Source organism: Crinia signifera, chromosome 7 (genome assembly GCF_055691185.1).
Source record: "Crinia signifera chromosome 7, ASM5569118v1, whole genome shotgun sequence".
Classification (NCBI taxonomy): Eukaryota; Metazoa; Chordata; class Amphibia; order Anura; family Myobatrachidae; genus Crinia; species Crinia signifera.
Window position 1 is genome coordinate 36,713,367 of NC_139223.1, and position 21,881 is coordinate 36,735,247.

At 48.8% G+C, this 21,881-nt stretch overlaps 1 protein-coding gene across 2 annotated transcripts in view; it reads right to left on the minus strand.

Moving 5' to 3' along the window:
- Positions 1-682: 682 nt before the first annotated feature.
- Positions 683-21,881, minus strand: part of RGS11 (regulator of G protein signaling 11) — a 158,867-nt gene continuing 137,668 nt past the window's right edge. Inside the window, exons 18-19 of one of the 2 annotated variants that reach the window (XM_083152825.1) lie at positions 14,237-14,388; positions 683-1,563 (exon numbers count right to left, since the gene is read on the minus strand). In XM_083152825.1, coding sequence (XP_083008951.1) covers positions 1,440-1,563; positions 14,237-14,388 — 276 coding nt within the window. In that variant the 3' untranslated portion in view covers positions 683-1,439. The remainder of the gene's footprint in view (positions 1,564-14,236; positions 14,389-21,881) is intronic. The other variant, XM_083152826.1, reaches the window with a different exon arrangement.

A 21,881-nucleotide genomic window follows, 5' to 3' on the forward strand; every position in this document is an offset into this window, starting at 1 on the left:
GGCGCCGGGCGGTGTCTGTCTTTGCCACAAAGCATCATGCTGGGCTAATCCCAATACAAATTTGTGAGTAATAAGTGTAACTACGTAAGTGCACTAGTAGGTCATTCTTCTGCACAAAACTGTAAAAACAAAATGGTGGCCGTAATAACAAGAATATACGGAGGAAATGGGAAGTTACTATGGAAACTGCAACATAATCCTGGGCTGCCAATCAGATTGGTATTATCTGGGCTCCCATGTTAAATGCACCCTATTTTTTCATACCCCTACTATCCAACTACGCATGGAGTTGATTTTGTATAGTGTGGCAATCGCAGCGAGCCACCGTGCCCGAAGCGTGGCGAGCGCACGCCGTCTCATAAGAAAAACTTAAGTACCATCAGATTCAAATTCTCCTTTTCTATAGTGGTTTCAAAAAACTAAATCAGGCATCGGATTGGTCACACTGCCCACCACGATGGGAGGAGCCGGCATATTTCTCCTGTCTCGCGGTGGGTAACCACTCGCCATAGTGTGCAATAGCCACTGTAGTACAGACACGTGGAAATGATATCAACATATGGGGTGGAGGTGTTGAGTGCATCTTTTTTTTTTTTTGGGCACTCTAGACACACTCCTTGGGGGTATAGAGTACACCCCCAAACACGCAGCAGCCACACCTCTTTCTGGGGCTGTGTCCCAATTTGGATATTTCCAGTGTTGGATTGGTTGCTATGGGAAATAGACACTTTTTTATACCGTTATTGGTAAAATAGACATTCTTCACAAGGAAGCACTTTGCAATGTGAACAGGTGCTATCCCAGTGCTCGGGGCAATGATGGCTACACTGGCAGACAATGCGATATTAAGATTCCAACTGCAAACATCAAACATTTATGATTCAGTGCTGAATGCTCTCCCTTCTTTTCCAAGTGGTTTATCCGGAATTAGATGGTGAAATGAGTCTTAACTCTTAAGTCAACAGTTCCTTGGAAGAATTGCTGTAGAGAGGTCTCCATCTGCCAAGAATCTCCTCCTTGTAGATGATGGATGCACAACCACACACATAGAGGTACAATCTGCATGCATTGAACCAGAACATGGTAAATGACATAGATTACACAGTTACCGTTCATTGGAATTTGCACCTTTCTTGATCAGCCCTTAATGACTTAAGTGTCCTGCAAGTCTGAAGCCTCTCAGATCCGTCACAGTTCCTATAGTGGTCGTACCAAAAAAGTCACAATAGTACACCAGATAAAATGGTCTGTTCTTTTGTTCGAGCTAAAGTTGCAGCATACACAGATAATACCATTAATATACACATAGGACACCGACATCTACTGTGTGCAATGTGATACATTATCTCCAGATCACACACGTGTTCCTGTATGAAGGCACCTGGTCCTCTACGCGGGAGATATCCACAAAGGTTGGGACAGTTATGTAACATTTCCCGTCAAAAGACGGTGGAGGATTCGAGGCTCTCTGCGTCTGCTTCCGCCTGCAATCTCCTTTTGTCCTCTTGGGCAGGGACTACTTTGTCTACAACGTATATTTGGCATTCCAGGGAAATTTCATTCCTATGAAGGGAAGAAAGGAGAGAAGACCACTGACACACTGCAACGCAAATGTAAGATAGATATATTCAAAATGAATATTACATTATGCTCAGGGCCCTCGTAACAGCATAGTAGGCCCTTGGTAAAGCAATGCACTGGGTACCTACCCACCCAATCACAGGAACCACCTTCCTTCCTGTGGTCCTGATCCTCCTCTCCACATGCTTCAATACAGTGAATATCTATCAGTACTCTGGTGAATAGCTCCAGCGATCGACCAATCAGCATGGTGACAGCCATTCGCTATCTGGCTGCAGGCCGGTAAGCAGGTGGAGAATGCTGTTTTCTGATTGGTGGATAGCATAAGCCATCCACTACTTAACATTCTAAGAGCCATTCATTGTCTGACCACTTATAGGACCTCATTCAGGTCCTTTCGCATGGCCGCATGCGATGTTGGGCTTTGTGCATTTCTGCGCATGTGCATAAGCTGGGTGAGTGCACCCACGGCGAACAAACTGTCCACTGGGTGCACGCACCCATATTTGTGGGCAGAGGGCAGGTGGGGGGATTGTCCATTAGCATATGGGAACGCCCAGCGTTTATTGGGCGTTCCCATGAGAACGCTGGGTGTTCTAATGATGCTAATGAGGCCACGACGGACATGCGAGGGGTTGGCAGCTGACATCACTGGATGTCAGCTACCCGCCAACTTCTGCTCAGAGCACCCTTGCATATGCGTGCACCTTCCACATCTTTCGATGGTTGGCGACCATCGAAGGATGTGGGATGGTCCCAGTGGCATGCAAATGGATGTTTATGTAAAACATCCATTCGCAGCCATTGTAAACCTACGCGACTTACAAATGGTGGGACGGCGTACCACCATTCGCAAGGTGGGATCTGGTTCACTCGCAAGGATGCGAATTCACATCCAAGCAAATGAACAAGAATAACCCCCATAGTGTGTGATGACATCCGCTCCTAGAACTGTCATACATTAATATTACTCGGATTATGAGTTTTTATCTAATGTCATCTAGTCCAAATTAAGTTAATTTGTCTTTAGCAATAACACATACTGTATATGATTATTACTGTGTGTTTTACATTTCCTGAGCCCAGAACTATACTGTGTCTCTATGTGTGCACTTATAGAACCCCAGTGATGTTCCTTTCCGAGATGCAAGCATGCTTGTAAATAACTGCGTACCTTTCAACCCTGATCCCCCATCTATCCGCGGGGGAAAGTATCAGTGTACATTTGCACCAGCTGTATTTTGTGCAAAAGATCCATCTCACGGCATACCCTCGGAACACTGCCAGTGCCCATAAGCCAGTCAAGAGGAAATATGGCCAAGATATATACAAATATGAATCACCCACAAAGTTGCATGTGCTCAGCTTGGACGTATACGACGGCAAAAACAGTCACAAGATCTATCGGACTAGCGTTCAATTCTGAAGCAGTCCCTATGTTTCTACCTGCCACATAATTAAACAAGAGAAACAGAGATCATTTAGAGAAATCACTATGTAGACAAAAGTGATTGGACACCCCAACAGAAGTGAAATGGGGGGTGTCCAGTGTAAATTTTATTTAGATTTTTTTTCACAACCAATACGAGTGTACCTATATGTACCTATAAAAAATACCAGAAGCTTACACGTTAACACGTTTAATTGGAATTACTATCATATTTGAACATACCCCTCATGAAGTCCTAGAGATGGAACGCATCGGAATTCAGGTCTATAATCTATATTTATCTGAAATAGGAAGTTGCTGCCAAATCTGAATGTGAAAATTACGAATGTGATGTTTTTATGTACAGTATGTGGATCCGTGTTTTATGATTGCTTTAAATAAGTGTGGATAATAATAAAAATTGGGGCAGTACAGAAGGTGTAATGGTTAGCATTACTGCCTCACAGCAGTGAGGTCATGGGTTCATTTCCCACCATGGCCCTAACTGTGCGGAGTTTGTATATTCTCCCCGTGCTTGCGTGGGTTTCCTCCGGGTACTCCGGTTTCCTCCCACAATCCAAAAATATACTGGCAGGCTAAATGGTTCCCCAAAAATTAACCCTAAAATGTCTTTGTGTGCGTGTACATGTGGTAAGGAATATAGAATGTAAGATCACTGGGACAGGGACTGATATGAATGTTCAAATAGTCTCTGTAAAGGGCTGTGTGTGCAATATAAGAAACTGTAAATAAATATATTGTTAATTTTTATGGATATTTCCTGTTTTATTTTGAATTTGTTGCTCTAATATCGGGCAATTTAAAAAGAAGGTGATATATGTTCTAGCACCCTCAAATATTTATATATATATATATATATATATATATATATATATATATACTTTCTAATTTATAGAAGTGCCTTCTTCAAATGGCATTAAATGATCACCATATAGATAATGAGGATTAGAGTGATGGTCCCTTTACATGTAAAATCTCATGGATAATAGACGTTATGTAATATTTAAGAAGGATCACAGATGTTTTTATTTCCAGGCTAAAGCTGGCCTGAAGCAGTTCTTTTTATATACACTGACATGTTGAGCAGCCGGCAGAAGGCATTTTATCATAAAGCGATGTGAGTGGGGCCAGAGTTACGCGCCGGGGGGCCTCCAGCAATGAATGGAAGATGCAGGCAAATATTAAAGGCCTGTGATATTACATAGCATAGGCCAAATAAGACATCTCGTTAGTTGGCTTAGGGAATATATAACTTTGAAACGAGGTTATACGTTCTCGCCGGCATGTTCCTAAAGGCAGTTCCCTAACAAAAGCCCCAGGAATATAGAGCAGCGACTCCACATCTACCTCTGTGAGCAGATCCAGTGTTGATGTCTCTGTGATGTGTGATAAAAGAGAGTGTTTTTAAATTGGTGTTTTGTTTCAGGGGTTAAATCGCACGTATATATATGTGTGTGTACATATCTATATATATATATATATATATATATATATATATATATATATATATATATATATATATATATATATATAAATATATCGATATATATGTGTGGCACCCCACTGCAGTGGTGCCCCTTGTGTCCCTGGGGCGCCAGTGAAGCCCTGTTTTCTATCTGGCCGGCATGGAGGGGGTTAACAGCCCAGTCAGTGCCCCAGTCCCTATACACGTGAACGGAGCCTGCCTGGCTCTGGATTGGCTGGCTGGACGGCGCGAAGAAGAGGAGAGGTCAAGGGGTGATCCCCGTGGTGTGTGAGGGAGAGAAGCGGTGTGCGGGAGGAAGCAGAGTGAGAGTGACTGACCGGGAGCGGAGCGGCACAGCGGGCGTTCAGCAGCACAGCTGGAGACACACTGAGAGAAGAGCCGGCGCAGCTGTGTGACGCCAGACCCCGCCGCACTTCAGCGCCGCACCAGAACACCCGGCGGTGATTGACAGGTGGTGTCCCCCGGCCGGGAGCGGAGACGTTCAGCGCCAGGAGACTTGGGTCCAGCCTGGGACCCTTGGATCCCTCCAAACACGCGGCGGTGATTGACAGAAGCACCGAGGAAGGTGCTGTGGCAGAGAGAGACACACATGCAGGAGAGAGACACTGGGAGATCCAGCGCTGCAGAGTAGAAGCACCATCAGGAAGGGGGGGCCATTGGCTGGGGTTCAGACAGAGCAGCCACCCCAGAGACAAGAGGCCGTTTGCTGGAGCCAATCAGAGGGTCGCTACTGGCAGGAGCCGGCATCTGCAGCTGCATGCACAGGTACCCAGGGCTTGCCCTGACCCCCGGGCGGTCCACTACACACGGGGCATCAGTTACCCCACGCATCCTGCAACTTGCTATCCCACCGGGCTGCCCATTAACCCTCACCCGTCACCAGACTACCCAGTAAAGATTGCCTGCAAGGCAGCACCCAGGACCAGAGACACCTGCAACGCCCATCTGGCTGCATGCCAGTTTTGCCACCCCGCCAAGCATATTTCTACAGCCTGTGTTGTATGTCTAGCAGGGAGTTGCCCTAGGTAACGGGGACTCGCCTGTACCCCGTTATAGGGGACCATTAATATTTTCTGGCCTTTATATAGTAGTGTGCACACTAAGGTAGGGCCTACCCTTGTACTGGTGAGGATCTTCCTTCGTGGGACCGTTTCTTCATTGACTGTTTTCCTTGCACCAGGGACTATAGTTCAGTATAGTGTTGTATGTGCAGTATAGTGTTATATGTGCAGTATTGTGTTATATGTGCAGTATAGTATTCTAGTGATGTCATATTATTGTCTTTAATATTGCTCTCTTTGATGTCATTGTCTTTGTGTTTTTTTATCTTTCTTATTGATGTTTGCAAATGTGTACGAGTATATCACAGCGACTAGTGCAGTTGTTTTCCTTTAATAAATATTTGTCGCTGCTAACCGAAGTAGCGTTGTCTTTTGTGGGTCCCTTGGGTTGTGCCGTTCCCTGCCACAGGTTCTCCAGCAGAAGCCGCAAAGAATCCAGAAGCCGCCGCCGTCACCAGCTCCAGATTAAGGTACGCCATCTTGCACCACACCGAACAGGGGCACTGTCACACTTGGCGTCTACGAACAGGATTGCACAAGACCCCTGTGAACGGCAAGATGTGGCGATCGCAGTACACAGAACCGCAGGAGATGCGAAGAACCGCCACTCCACCAGCCCAAGCCAATCAGAACGCGATTGGGGCCATCATCGGAGCGATGACCGAAATGACCAGGATGATCCGTGAGATGCGTCAGGAATGGGCGGAGGATGAAAAGGAAAGTAAGCGACGTGAATGTGGCGGAAGGCGCAGACAGAAGCGGAATCCCCCATGGAGGTCAGGACAACTACCCACTGACCGAACCAATGTATGCCCACAGACCGTGAGAAGACACAGGACAGGAGGTCCACCGGCAGTGTTTCAGAACACGGCAAGAGCATCCGGTGTGATATCGTCGAGGGGTAGACCACGAGCCAGCCCAAGAAGAATTGCAGGTCGTGTCCTGTGGTTTGATGTACCACGCGGGTATGGCTTCATTAAACGCGCAGATACCGGCCGTAGCGTGTATGTGCACTATACCGCCATCCAGCATGCCGATCCCCAAAATAGCTTCCGGAGCCTGAGCAACGGTGAGGCTGTAGAATTCGAATTGACAAGCGGGAAGAAAGGCACCAAGGCCGCCAACGTGACCGGGCCAGATGGCACACCAGTGCAACGTAACAGACGCGCTCCAGAGCACTATCCACACCATCGAGAGCCTCCACCGTACTATCAGCAAGAGTACAGCCATGGTGGAAGTAGAGCCGAACCAAGGGAGATCAAGTGCGAGAATGAAAGGGTTAGCGTCAAACGCCCTCGACCAGGACAGATGCCCCGCCCACCAGAACCTGAGATCACAAGGACAAGCGAGAAACCGGTCATGTGGAGTGAGGCAGTTCACCAGAGGCAGCAAGCAGTGACTAGGCCTCAACTTGCAGAGCCAACAAGAGAGTACGTGCCCAGGATGGATGATGCCGGTTACCGAGCGGCGAACCTAGGGCCAAGAACTGCCAGAATGGCTGAACCAGAGAGAAACCCCAAAATTGTGGTCCATACGGCCGTGACAGAGACCGTGAAGCCATCAGAAGTGGAACCAGCTATACCGTTGCCTGAACCCAAGGCAAAGATAGAAACAGTAGAGAGAGATGAGAAGGCCGAGACCTGTTTCATCAATGGGAAGCCTGTAACGAACGGCGAGTACACGACCATCTCCGGGGAAGAGTTCGCCTTCCAGATACAGCAAGCAATACAGAGGTCCAAGATACGAGACAGAGAGGCGAGACGCGCTTAAAGCCGAGCGCAAGTTGTAAGTGGGCGCCATCCATTTTCTTTGGTGAAGCACCTGGACCGCAGAGGGATGGGAGTCCTGTGACAGAGGGATGGTTGACCCGGGGGGAGCCCACATTGGATAATCAGGTGATAAGAAGGTAGTGTGAATATTTGTTTGTGGAATGTCTGTATATGCGCCTGTTTTATTTTCACCGTTTAAATGTTTTGTCATGGACATTGAAAGTACCTTGTTCAGGACTTAATGCCCCTGGTTGGTTGCCTGGGGACAGGCAAATTTCCAGCAGGGAGGTATGTGGCACCCCACTGCAGTGGTGCCCCTTGTGTCCCTGGGGCGCCAGTGAAGCCCTGTTTTCTATCTGGCCGGCATGGAGGGGGTTAACAGCCCAGTCAGTGCCCCAGTCCATATACACGTGAACGGAGCCTGCCTGGCTCTGGATTGGCTGGCTGGACCACGCGAAGAAGAGGAGAGGTCAAGGGGTGATCCCCGTGGTGTGTGAGGGAGAGAAGCGGTGTGCGGGAGGAAGCAGAGTGAGAGTGACTGACCGGGAGCGGAGCGGCACAGCGGGCGTTCAGCAGCACAGCCGGAGACACACTGAGAGAAGAGCCGGCGCAGCTGTGTGACGCCAGACCCCGCCGCACTTCAGCGCCGCACCAGAACACCCGGCGGTGATTGACAGGTGGTGTCCCCCGGCCGGGAGCGGAGACGTTCAGCGCCAGGAGACTTGGGTCCAGCCTGGGACCCTTGGATCCCTCCAAACACGCGGCGGTGATTGACAGAAGCACCGAGGAAGGTGCTGTGGCAGAGAGAGACACACATGCAGGAGAGAGACACTGGGAGATCCAGCGCTGCAGAGTAGAAGCACCATCAGGAAGGGGGGGCCATTGGCTGGGGTTCAGACAGAGCAGCCACCCCAGAGACAAGAGGCCGTTTGCTGGAGCCAATCAGAGGGTCGCTACTGGCAGGAGCCGGCATCTGCAGCTGCATGCACAGGTACCCAGGGCTTGCCCTGACCCCCGGGCGGTCCACTACACACGGGGCATCCGTTACCCCACGCATCCTGCAACTTGCTATCCCACCGGGCTGCCCATTAACCCTCACCCGTCACCAGACTACCCAGTAAAGATTGCCTGCAAGGCAGCACCCAGGACCAGAGACACCTGCAACGCCCATCTGGCTGCATGCCAGTTTTGCCACCCCGCCAAGCATATTTCTACAGCCTGTGTTGTATGTCTAGCAGGGAGTTGCCCTAGGTAACGGGGACTCGCCTGTACCCCGTTATAGGGGACCATTAATATTTCCTGGCCTTTATATAGTAGTGTGCACACTAAGGTAGGGCCTACCCTTGTACTGGTGAGGATCTTCCTTCGTGGGACCGTTTCTTCATTGACTGTTTTCCTTGCACCAGGGACTATAGTTCAGTATAGTGTTGTATGTGCAGTATAGTGTTATATGTGCAGTATTGTGTTATATGTGCAGTATAGTATTCTAGTGATGTCATATTATTGTCTTTAATATTGCTCTCTTTGATGTCATTGTCTTTGTGTTTTTTTATCTTTCTTATTGATGTTTGCAAATGTGTACGAGTATATCACAGCGACTAGTGCAGTTGTTTTCCTTTAATAAATATTTGTCGCTGCTAACCGAAGTAGCGTTGTCTTTTGTGGGTCCCTTGGGTTGTGCCGTTCCCTACCACAGGTTCTCCAGCAGAAGCCGCAAAGAATCCAGAAGCCGCCGCCGTCACCAGCTCCAGATTAAGGTACGCCATCTTGCACCACACCGAACAGGGGCACTGTCACATATGTACTAGGTGATTCATCGCGCCCTACGGGCGCTCTTCACACCGTCGTAAGGGGCTGCGCCCCCTTAATTTGTGAACGTTTGTATTGTGAGAAATATGGTTAGAATTGTATGAAAGATGCCTGTATTGCAACTTGAGTTATAGGTGAAATGTGTTAAATAGAGAGCATATGATGTGGATGGGGGTGTGTATTGGGTACTTGTTTCTTATCACGGCCACAATCGCGGGCATCGTGTGCCTTATCTTTAAGGCACACGATGCGATGCGATGGGCACGATTTCCCTATAGGCATCAATGTTAAAGTATTTTAACATTGAAGCCTATGGGGAAATCGTGGGCATCGCGTCGCATCGTGTGCTTTAAAGTTAAGGCACACGATGTCCGCGATGCCCACGATTTCCCCATAGGCTTCAATGTTAAAATATTTAACATTGAAGCCTATGCGATGGACCCGATTTCTCCATAGGCTTCAATGTTAAATTATTTTAACATTGAAACTGAGTCAATTTAACATAGTAATAAATGGGAAAAGGCTGAATAAGGGCCATTTCTCATTGGCTATGGCCCTGTCATGTGTGTAAAAAATAATGGCCCCCCATTGTGTCCGCCACCCCCACGATTGACGCGAACCCGAAGCGTGGCGAGCGCAGCGAGCCCGCGAGGGGCGGCGGTGCGCGTCCTCCGACCTTTTCATTCCCCTACTATCCACGTCAGCGTGGAGTTGAGAATAGATTAGTGTGGCGAGCGCAGCGAGCCACCGAGCCCGAAGCGTGGCGAGCGCAGCGAGCCCCGCGAGGGGACTCTGATACCTGTGAAGGCCGTGACGGGACGCAGGGATCTGTGAAGGTATCAGCGTCCCCTCGCGGGGCTTGCTGCGCCCGCCATGCTTCGGGCTCGGTGGCTCGCTGCGCTCGCCACACTAATCTATTCTCAACTCCACGCCGACGTGGATAGTAGGGGAATGAAAAGGTCGGAGGACGCGCACCGCCGCCCCTCGCGGGCTCGCTGCGCTCGCCACGCTTCGGGTTCGCGTCAATCGTGGGGGTGGCGGACACAATGGGGGGACATTATTTTTTACACACATGACGGGGCCATACCCAATGAGAAATGGGCCATATTGGCCCTTTTTCCATTTTTTACTATGTTAAATGGACTCAGTTTCAATGTTAAAAAAAGTTAACATTGAAGCCTATGGACACGATGGACCCGATTTCTCCATAGGCTTCAATGTTAAAATAATTTAACATTGAAGCCTATGGAGAAATCGGGTACATCGCGTTGGTCGCGTCGTGTGCATTTTGGTATGCACCCGACGCGACCGACACGATTTTTTCCGACATGACCACCACGATAGAAATCGTGGTGGCCGTGCTAGGAAACAAGTACCGTGTATTGTTTTGTTTAATTAAAAAGCAGTTACAGAGTAAGATGTACATTGATAGTGTGGATGGTACAGTGACATTTGTGGGTGTGGGTGTGTGTGTGTGTGTGTGAGCAATAGTATAGTAGGGTGTTTTTGAGTCAGCGGCTCCCCACTGGCGGAGGTCACAACACAGGAAAACAGAAGGCTGGGTAGTGATAGGGGTGTGTGGGCATAAGGGGGACTAAAGAGGAGGGTGTGAGACACAGTGCAGCTTCTGCCAGTGGGTGAGGGTCCAGCGTGGCAGTACAGGAGTACAGGACGGTGGCCCTGAGTCAGTGTCTCCTCCTACTGGGTGGGAGTTAGGGTGCATGAGAGCAGGAGGCTGTGCTATGAGGCATGATAGGGGTATGTGGGCAACACAGTGTCAGCGACTCCCCAGTGGTGGAAGTTATGGTTCAGGAGAGCAGGAAGCTGGGTAGTGATAGGGGTGTGTGGGACTAAAGAGGGGAGCAGGGGTGCCGTGAATTGTGGGAGGGGCGCGGGGGGTGCCGTGAATCGAGGGAGGGGCAGAATTGCGGGAGGGGGGCGCAGGTGTCGGTGAATCTCGGGAGGGGGCGGGGGTCCGCAAAGCGCAGGAGTGGGGCGTGAATCGCACAAGGGGGGGTTGCGAATTGCGGGGGGGGGTCGCGGGGGTGCCATGAATTGCGGGAGCGGGGGTCGCGAGGGTTGGGTGCCGCGAATCGCGGGAGGGCGGGGCGCGGGGGGTTGCAGCGAATTGCAGGAGGGGGGGGGCGCGGGGGCAGGGGGTTGCTGCGAATCGCAGGAGGGAGGGCGCGGGGGGTTGCCGCGAATCGCGGGAGGGGTGGGTCGCGGGGGTTGCCGTAAATCGTGGGTGGGTGGGGTTGGCGGCAAATCGTGGGAGGGGGGGTCACAGGGTGGGGTGGTGCCGCGAATCACGGGAGGGGGTGGTCGCAGGGGGGGTGCCGTGAATCGCGGGAGGGGTCGCGCGGGGGGGGGGGGGGTGCCGCGAATCGCCACAAGAAAAAATCAACACATGTAAATGTTGACATAAGTGTGGCATTTCATTGGTGTCCATGTCGACACATGAGAATGAATATGAGTACATTCAAAAAATGAAAAATAAATCTCAAAATCTCATGTCAACCTTTTTCATTGTCAACCATAGCCATAGGGAGGAGGGGGGTTTGCCGCGAATCGCAGGAGGGGGGGGTCGCAGGGGTGCCGTGAATCGCGCGGGGGGGGGGGGGGGGTTGCCGCAATAAATGTATTAACATACTGCACTGTGGCTATGGGGGAGGAATATCAGAAGTTGGAGAGAGATAAGGTGGAGATGGACGAACTACCGACCAATCATCTTCTAGTTAATTTTACAAGCTGTGTTTGAAAGCTAATGTAAGGAGTTACTTTATCATTATCCATGCTTTGATACATCTCACCCTATATACATTTTTTATGTGACTCCCTATTTACTAAGGAGATCTAAAGGATGCTGATGAGCACACTAGTGGGCAACAGTAGAACTTGTCTTATTTCGGGTACGCACTGATTTGCTAGGTTTCTGGTACGCAGCTGTAAGTTTACTGAAGCTTATACAAGTGGCGATGTTGCACGTAGCAAGCAATCAGAGTCTATCATTTCTCTATTGCATCCTCGAAAATGATAGACAGAATCTGATTGGTTGCTACAGTCAACATCCCCACTTTAAATTTTTAGGAGCTTTAGTAAATGTAACTTATAGTGTTAGGCACAGTAGAGTGTACGTAGGTAATAGGAAATGGTCAGCCATCCTTCTAATGTGTAGACACTTTTGCTAGTATGTTAGCCCTGTACACTAGGGGGCACATAGTATTTATCAATGGTATACACACATAGAATCGGGGGGGGGGGGGTGCGATGTGAGCATTTAGGACATGGGTCCTCAAACTGCGGCCCTCCAGATGTTGTGAAACTACAAATCCCAGCATGCCTTGCCACAGTTTTAACACTCACTTATAGCAAAACTGTGGCAAGGCATGCTGGGATTTGTAGTTTCACAACATCTGGAGGGCCGCAGTTTGAGGACCCATGATTTAGGACATCCTGCCACTGGAGTACCGGCACCGGAACTTAAAACCATCACCACGATCAGTGAGTATGCAACGTGTTACCGGGTAAGGGGGCTATAAGGTTAGGCTATGGGGGGGCTACGGTTAGGCTGTGAGGAGGGGGGTTAGGTTTAGGCACTTACAGGGTAGGGTTAGGTTGCAGGGCTTAGGTAGTGATTGCTAGGCTTGGGCACTAGCGGGGAGGATTAGGGTCGGGCTGCTGGGGAAGGTTAGGCTGTAAGCAAGGAGGGTTAGAGGGGTGGGGGGTTCACTTACCATTGGAGCTTCTATTGGGTTTCTCTGTATCGGGATGCCAAAGTTGGCATCCTGAGTGGCGTGATATCAGATGTATCCCCTCCTATGTAGTATAATGTAACATAATGTATGTATAATGTATAACTATAAAGTGCAAAATGCAATTATAATGTACACGGCAAGGACCCGTACAGGAGGATAAGAAACCCTGGTATTCACGGTGCCCGATATATCGGATGCGATATTGGCCGATATATCAGATGTGATACCGGCCGATATATTGATGCGAGACCAACCGATTTTTGACCTGTTCATAATCCCACTGATTTTATATAGTGTGGCGAGTGCAGCGAGCCACCGAGCCCGAAGCGTGGCGAGCGGACGCGGATTACTGCGGTTCGGATCGCATCTATATATCGGCCGATATCAAATCCGATATATCGGGCGCCATGAAAATACACAAGTACCGAAACCCTCAGTCAGTGGGGCCTACCGGGGGGGGGGGGGGGGGGGGGGTTCTTCTGTACCCCGGGGGGTGCAGTCCAACCCTGGAACAGATTAATTACAAGTGCTAGGGTCGGGTTCACCCTTGGGTACATCAGGATTAGTGGCACTGTATACTCCCTATTTGTCCCCATTTACCATGTGACCCAACACCTGCATTCTAACGGCACTAGTACTGTATCATATTGTATATTGTATAGGAAAGACCAATCAAGGTTCTTCGGCAGCGATTTTCACTCCCCATACCGCGTCCTGTGGTACCTACAATGTACATCCAGCCAATAGCAGTTATATACGGGTTTGCGTCACAGGGCCATGCCCTTTGCCAAGACCCGCGATTTAGCAACAGATACAGGGGCAGATGTTCTAAGCCAAGAAAAGTGATAATGTGGAGAGTGATAAAGTATCAACCAATCAGCTCCCAGTTGTCCTTTTTCAAACACAAACTGTAACATGGCAGTTAGGAGTGGATTGGCTGTGGCGTTATCGCCTTCCACTTCATCACTTTCAAGGATAAGTCCATCTTGCCCACGGAGAGACAATGCAGGAAGAAGGCGCAGCAACAGAGACTCCAGCTGCTGAGTGTGAGCACACAGTGACGTCCCAGACTCCTGCCGGACCTTTATTCAGTACACAATATGGCCGCCTCAGATGTGTGGGCAGCAGGGTCACTGCAAATATATCATCAGGGCTATGTAGTTTTTTTTCTTAGTAAAGTAAATCTCAAATTTAACATTGATTTCATTTTTACACAAAATATATTAAAATCAGATTGTGGTCTGTCACAAGAGTACGTCATCGCTGCTTGCGCCTTATTATTACAAAGTCGGCTGAGAAAAGGAAGAAAGAAACTGGGATTAAACCTCTCAGAGCCATTCGAGCTGGGAGACGGGAAGGTGGGACAGGCATCCGGGCGAGAGGAGGAGGCGCTGTAGAAGCAGGACTGCGTTTCTTCATAGCAAACAGGCAAGAGGTTTCCAGGTAACTTAGCCAAGGGACTGCTTAATGGGGAAAGCTGTAGAAATGAAACAAAGGAAAAACACAAATGACAATGATGAGGGGAAAATCCATGGTGCATGGAGTCAGAATACCTAATGGACCCATTCTTTCAAATGGGACATGTGGACAAGCAGGAGAATGAAAAGGGTGGGACTAGAAGAACCTACAGCCAATCAGAGTATTATTATGCTAACAGAAGCACAGTGTCTACAACTCAACCAACTTCCAGCATCTATAGGAGAGCGAGTTTAAAGGGGGAAGGGTTGGACCAACACACAGCCAATCAGAGCTTCTCAACATTAATAACAGCGATGTGAGACTCCTTTCACATTGATACGTAAAGGCTGGTGTCAGGAGAAGCTCTATAATATATGAACAGGAGGTCATACATCCAACATGTACTGCATTATGCTGCAGTAGTTCAGTATTGTAATGTATTATACGTATAGTTATTTACTTATGAAATATTTAAATACATTTCCTCTTGCAATAAATGTGCAAACTGCCAACACAACATAAAACATCTCTCCGCAATTTGCTTGGAACCACCAACCCCCTGCAATTTACAGGAATAGCCCCAGGATTTAACACAGGAGATGCTTACAGAGCTGGTAAGTCCTGTCCTACCACACTGGAGCCATCAATGATGTCAGCATTTCTGCACCGTTCTCCTGGCGGTGGTCAGGGTACCGGCGTTGGTTTTATGACTGCCAGTATTCCTTTTGCCAGGATGCTGAACGAATTTTGGAAAAACATCTCTCTGCTGTGGTACTGTGGAGTCACTATGGGGGTGGGGGCCACACTTGGTTGTCACCAACGGAGGCATTGAGCTGGTCCTGGTTTCCAAAATACGGGTGGAAAAAGCGATGGGGTTACACCGTATTTAAGAAACCAGCCCATGGCTCCTTGACCGGTCCTGGTTCCAAAAATACGGGAGACAAAAGAATGAGGATCCCCCGTATTTTGGAACCAGCACCGGTCTCTAACAGCTAGGGGATGCTTTTTCCGCAAGGTCCCCCGGCCGTCACATGAATACCCTGGATGGGGTACCAGGGGGAGTGGGGAAACCCCAAATAAAGAAGGTCCCCCCAGGCTTAACCCATCGTGGGATAAGGCCCGGGTCTGTCCTCGGCGTCACTGGGGATGGGGGCCAGGCTGATCATTTTGTTGTAAAAAAATAGAATCAACATTTAACATTGGGTTGTGTTGTGGATCAACAAGTCCCAGCAAGCCTCCTCCGCATGCAGGCACTTGGAGAACCACAAGTCCCAGCATGTGGGGCATTGAAGGGCCTGCTGGGATTTGTAGTCCCACCAATGTTACAGTAATTACACACACACACCCAGACAGCTTTATTACATACAGTGCATGCAGGGGTGTAGGTACCATAGGTGCAAGGGGTGCAGCTGCTATGGGGCCCAGAGCTGAAGGGGGCCCATCATTGCTGTCAAACTAATATGTTTTGCATACATGTATCACCATCAGTTGCTATATAGGGGGCCCTTACAAACTTTTGCTATGGGGCCTACGAATATCTAGTTACGTCTCTGAGTGCATGCATACACCCATTCACGCATGCAAACATACATAAACCTTGCCACGCTCCCCCCCCCCCTCCTCCCAAGTCTGTCCTCTTCTCCAGTTGAAACAAAAAACCACAGATGGCTCTCCCCCGCTACTGACAGGGAATCTTAGTAACATTAGTCACTGGGTAGCCCCCCAACCAAGCTCATCCCTGATTGGATAGAGGCGGCTACATCTAATCAGGTGGGGAACTCCATAGGTGGTCAGCCCTGATCACTAGGGTTCCATGACAATCGGGTCAGAGGCGTTTGTGAGTATACATACAGCGGCTTCTCCAGTTGTGTGTTTTTCGGTAAACAGAGACGTACTGGTATAAGAACTATTGGAGGCATATTTATTAATTACCGGGTCCTAGATCCAACAATTATAATTATACTTCCACTATTAGATCTGGGGGGTTATTCTGGTTCACTCCTTCTGGCAAATTCCTTCTTAAATGGACAAAACCATGTGTACTGCAGGTGGGGTAGATGTAACTTGTGCAGAGAGAGTTAGATTTGGGTGGGGTTTTACTTCAAAGTAAGATCTATATTTCAGTGTAAAAATAAAGCAGCCGGTATGTACCCTGCACAGAAACAAAATAACTCACCCAAATCTAATTCTCTCTGCACATTTTACATCTGCCCCACCTACAGTGCACATGGTTTTGTCCAGCTAAGAAGGATTTTGCCAGAAGGAGTGAACCAGAATAACCCCCTTAATTGCAAATGAATGTTTGCCTGAGCAACCTTAGATGTGCGTGTGACTTCCGCATCATTCAATGGTCGGCAACCATCGAGTGAGGTGGGTGTTTCCCCACAGGTTTATGTAAAACATCCATTCACAGTCCAGTGGGTGCAAACACACATTGTGAATGGGTGACTGCCAGGTCACCATTCGCAAGGCGGGGTTTGGTGGTCTTGCAAGGCTGCAAATCAACCACAATAGCCCCCTGTGTCTCTGGGAGCTGAGCACACTACTGTGTGTCCGTGGTCTGCAGGGATCCTACCAATGCGACACTCGGTGACTCCTATAAGAACTAGTACAGAGGCATCAGCAACTTGACCAAAGGCCCTTATTCAAATCAGATCTAATCTAGCTGCGGGCTTCTGGTGTTTTGGTGTCACCAGTGTAAAAATAATGCAGCCAGTATTTACCCTGCACAGAAACCAAATAACTCACACAAATGTAACTCTCTCTGCACATGTTACATCTGCCCCACCTGCAGTGCACATGGTTTTGCCCATTTTGAGAACAAATTTGTACTGCAATCAGATCTGAAGGACCAAACAACAGCATGCCTCCCGGACCTTGGTGACTTTGGGCAAAAAGCTGACCCCCAAAGCTACCTATGGGGCTGCGCTTGTAAGTGGGAGACTGCGGCAGGTATTTCTGTACATACATTATTCGGGGGATAATTATTATTGATAAACAGACGACTTAAAGCCTGTTTCACACCTGTTCGCTAGGCTGTGTGTGTTTGCAGCCTAGCGAACAGGTAGAACAGGCAGATTTATAAAGCCTGGTGAAGTGATAAAATGGCCGATGATAACGCAGCAGCCAATCAGCTCCTAACTGCCAAGCTACAGGCAGGGTCCAACAAATGTCAGTCTGGAGCTAAGAACAACTTGGACTTTTTGAAGCCTTATTTCGAGTGAGCCTGTCACGGAAATGATTTTATGCCTCTGGCTCTTGGGCTGATGACATATTCATCCAGTGGCGTAGCTACGTTTTGGGCGCCCCCCCGCCGCCGCCCCGCCGAGCACCCCTACCCCGCCGCCCCGCCGATCACCCCTACCCCGCCGCCCATGCAAAACCCCCCCTCAATCCCCCACAGCCTTACCTATCGCGCTGGTCCCGGCGGCTCTGTTCTTCTGCTGAGGACCACCAGAAAATGGCCGCCCCCATACAGCAGACAGTTTCAGAGAACTGTGTGCTATATGGGGGCGGCCATTTTGTGGTGGTCCTCAGCAGAAGAACGGAGCCGCCGGGACCAGCGCGATAGGTAAGTCTGCGGGGGATTGAGGGGGGGTTTAACTATAGCACCGCAGCCCCCGGCGCCCCCACATGCACAGCGCCCCCCCGCGGTGGCGGGGGCTGCGGTGCTATAGTTACGCCCCTGTATTCATCCTATTAATTCACTAGCACCAACGTACATCCCATAATGCCTCATGCCTCTCTCCTAATGGACTGACCGGCAGCATTCTTATGTACATGGTTATAGATAATAGAATATCTGCCTCAGGACTGTGGAAAGGAACCAAATTGAGCCTAAGCCTGGTTGCGTTTTCCCTGAATAAATAGATATATTTTCTAGAAGCCAACTAGTCACCACTATAATAATAATACAAACAAACATCAGGAATTTTGCGCTTGTTTGGCCTTTACAGTATTTTCCCATAACCCTGGGGCGCACTATTTTTATATACACTTATCAAGTCATAGTGGCTGCTCAATGAGTACTGAGCGTGAACTATGATGGTTTTCTTAGAGGGGGTCTGAGGCCCATTACTCTCGCTTCCAGCTGCAGTACACACAATGGTTAGAATTATTTTGTAGTACAAATAAGCTGTGTAAAAAACTTGAAATCTGTTGTGTAGTAGATTATAGGGGATTACAAACAGATGGCCGGCGTTCAAAATGGCGACAGTCAGACCTCTATGGGGGGCCAGGGGAGACTCCAGAGGGGGGCAGTTCAAAATTCAAATAGGAGAGGCAGAGCAACTGCCATTCTAACCTGACTCACTGGCAGCTGGTGTGGCTCTCCTATTTGAATTGTGCTGCAGCCCCTCCAGTGGAGCCGCCACTGATGGGGGCCATGTAATATTCCTCACCGTGGCTACCGCTAGGGGCGTAAAATAAGAAATTTATTTTTTGCTCAGTGTAGATGCCCATTAGCCTTGGGTCATAGTTGTCTACCCTCCTGCATTCTGCAGGAGACTCCCTGAAACAGCAGCAATCTCCCTCTCTCCCTCATTAGTCTAGCAATCTCCCTCATGTCACCTAGCCCACATTACACTGTTACATTTTTTGGGGGAAAAAAATGGAATGAGATGAGACAGATACATTTACATTGAATCATCAGCTGCATTTCCCAGCACTTTACCAAGTATAGTAGCTCTTACTAACTGCTTTGGGCTCATCTACATATGAATATAAGTAATTTCCTCTCAGATGTAGCAGTACACACAAATGCTTCTAGGTGCCACGTGCACAATGGGAGTTATTTTGGTTCTCTCTTTCGGACAAAATCCTTCTTAGATGGACAAAACCATGTGCACTGCAGGTGGGGCAGATGTAACATGTGCAGAGAGAATTTGATTTGGGTGGGGTTTTACTTCAAAGTGAGATCTATATTGCAGTGTAAAAATAAAGCAGTCCGTATTTTCCCTGCACAGAAACAAAATACCTCACCCAAATCTAGTTCTCTCTGCACATTTTATAAATGCCTCCTGCAGTGCACATGGTTTTGTCCATCTAAGAAGGATTTTGTCAGAAAGAGTTAACCAAAATAACCCCCAATGTCTTTTCACAATCTCTCCTTTTATGGAACTAGACACGCCCTTTGGGTGGTGCATGACACGCCCCCTCAATGGGGCGCTGTGCACAATTCTACTACCAACTATAATCTCCCTGAAACTAGTTTTCAAAAGTAGGCAAGTATGCCTTGGGGGTAACATTTCTTCTCTAACTGATAAACAATTATATTACTCCATTGGGTGGACATTAATATAGATGGGCAGCAGGGGGCGCATCGCACAACTGAATTGACTTCAGTATTGTGCTCCTAAGGACACACGCTTGTACTACTTCAACTGCCATTGCAAGAACTGCAGTGCATGTCTGCCTACATGCTAATGGGCTTATCTACTAGCCAAGCATACTAACAATATTATTTGAAACAAGCGACTAACATCAAAAAAGGCTGATTAATTATCTTCTGCATTTAAGCGGCTAACACTATATATTCATACTTGCCTACCTGACCCTCTCCATGCAGGAGAAAATGCTCTGTTTCTGGACTTCCCTGGTAATGTATGATTGCCATCACCTGTGCTGAAATACCTTTACCTAGCTCCCCACAGGTGATGGCAATCATACATTACCAGGGAAGTCCAGAAACAGAGCATTTTCTCCCACATGGATAGGGGCAGGTAGGCAAGTGAGTATATATTGCAGCATTCGCCTAGTGCGGGGACCTTACTATATAAGTACACCTAATCCGGGTGTTACATTTATTTTATTTTCTTTATATTCTAGGAATTTAAATTATTTGCTTTTTTTAAGTATTAAAATTTGTTTTATATAAAGTATTGAACTATTTACTAATCTAAGTGTCCAGTGCCTTTGTGATCAGCATGGAACAAACTCGAATTATTTAATCACTGAATCACCATTTAATAATTGAATGATCAATATTCATTCAATGCAAAACCGGCAGCGCATGTTATACACAATTTTCTCTTTCCTTGGCTGTTTGTGTGGGTAGTGGGTCACCTACTGTATGTATATTTGCTGCAGCTGCTGATCAGAATTATAAATATCTAAAAACAATGAATTAAATATTAATGAGAATTAAGCGCCAGGTGTTGTGGAATAGGTGGAGCCTAAAAAAAACTCCAGCTAATCCCAAAATAAAACCCCACAACTGAATCACCCCCTTAAAATGTCTTCTCCCACAATGAATGCAAAATGGCCGTGCTATCCCAACGAGGGAGAAGGAAAGGAGTGACATTACGTTCTGCACCAAGGGCCGGATATAGGGGGTGATTCTAGTCCCTTCAGTACGGGGCGAATTCAGCCCCGTTCTGATGGTTGGGGGACTGCGCATGTGCATGGACTTTTATGTGCATGTGCAGGTCCCACTCACGAAGCTGTTCGCAGGGAGCGGTGCGGGACGGGGGCGGACGGTGCGGGGTCGGGTGCGCCAGGTGTTCCCAAGGGAATGCGGGCAGGTGGATGTGTGCCAGGGGCATCAGCCGCCCGCCCTGTCTTTGTCCCAGCACACGCAAATAAAAGTCAGGGTACTCTTTACTTAGCACGGCGCCCATCGTGGCCATCGTGCACATTGAATGCACTAAAAAGTCGGGTGCGAAGCGACCGACGCGATGCCCGCGATTTCCCATAGGGAACAATGTTAAATGTCTCAATTGACCCGATTTTTCCATAGGAAACAATGTTAAATGGCCCACAGAGGCCAAATAGGCACCCTGAAGTGTGAAATGGCCCCCACAATTGTTAATGCCACCCCACGATCAACGTGAACCCGAAGCGTGGCGAGCGCAGCGAGCCCGCGAGGGGCGGCGGTACGCGTCCTACGACCTTTTCATACCCCCACTATCCACGTCGGCGTGGAGTTGAGAATAGAATAGTGTGGCGAGTGCAGCGAGCCACCGAGCCCGAAGCATGGCGAGGGGATGCTGATACCTGTGAAGCCCGCGAAGGGACGCGTTTACCTGTGAAGGTATCCGCATCCCCTCGCGGGGCTCGCTGCGCTCGCCACGCTTTGGGCTCGGTGGCTTGCTGCGCTCGCCACACTATTCTATTCTCACCTCCACGCCGACGTGGATAGTGGGGGTATGAAAAGGTCGTAGGACGCGTACCGCCGTCCCTCGCGGGCTCGCTTCGCTCGCCACGCTTCGGGTTGACGTTGATCGTGGGGTGGCGTTAACAATTGTGGGGGCCATTTCACACTTCAGGGTGGCTATTTGGCCTCTGTGGGCCATTTAACATTGTTTCCTATGGAAAAATCGGGTCAATTGAGGCATTGAACAGGAAAATCGGGTCAATTGAGACATTTAACATTGTTCCCTATGGGAAATCGCGGGCATCGCGTCGGTCGCGTCGCACCCGATTTTTAGTGCATTCAATGCCCGCAATTTTTTTACCTGCGATGCCCACGATCAAAATCGTGGGCGCCGTGCTAGGTAAAGAGTACCAAAGTCA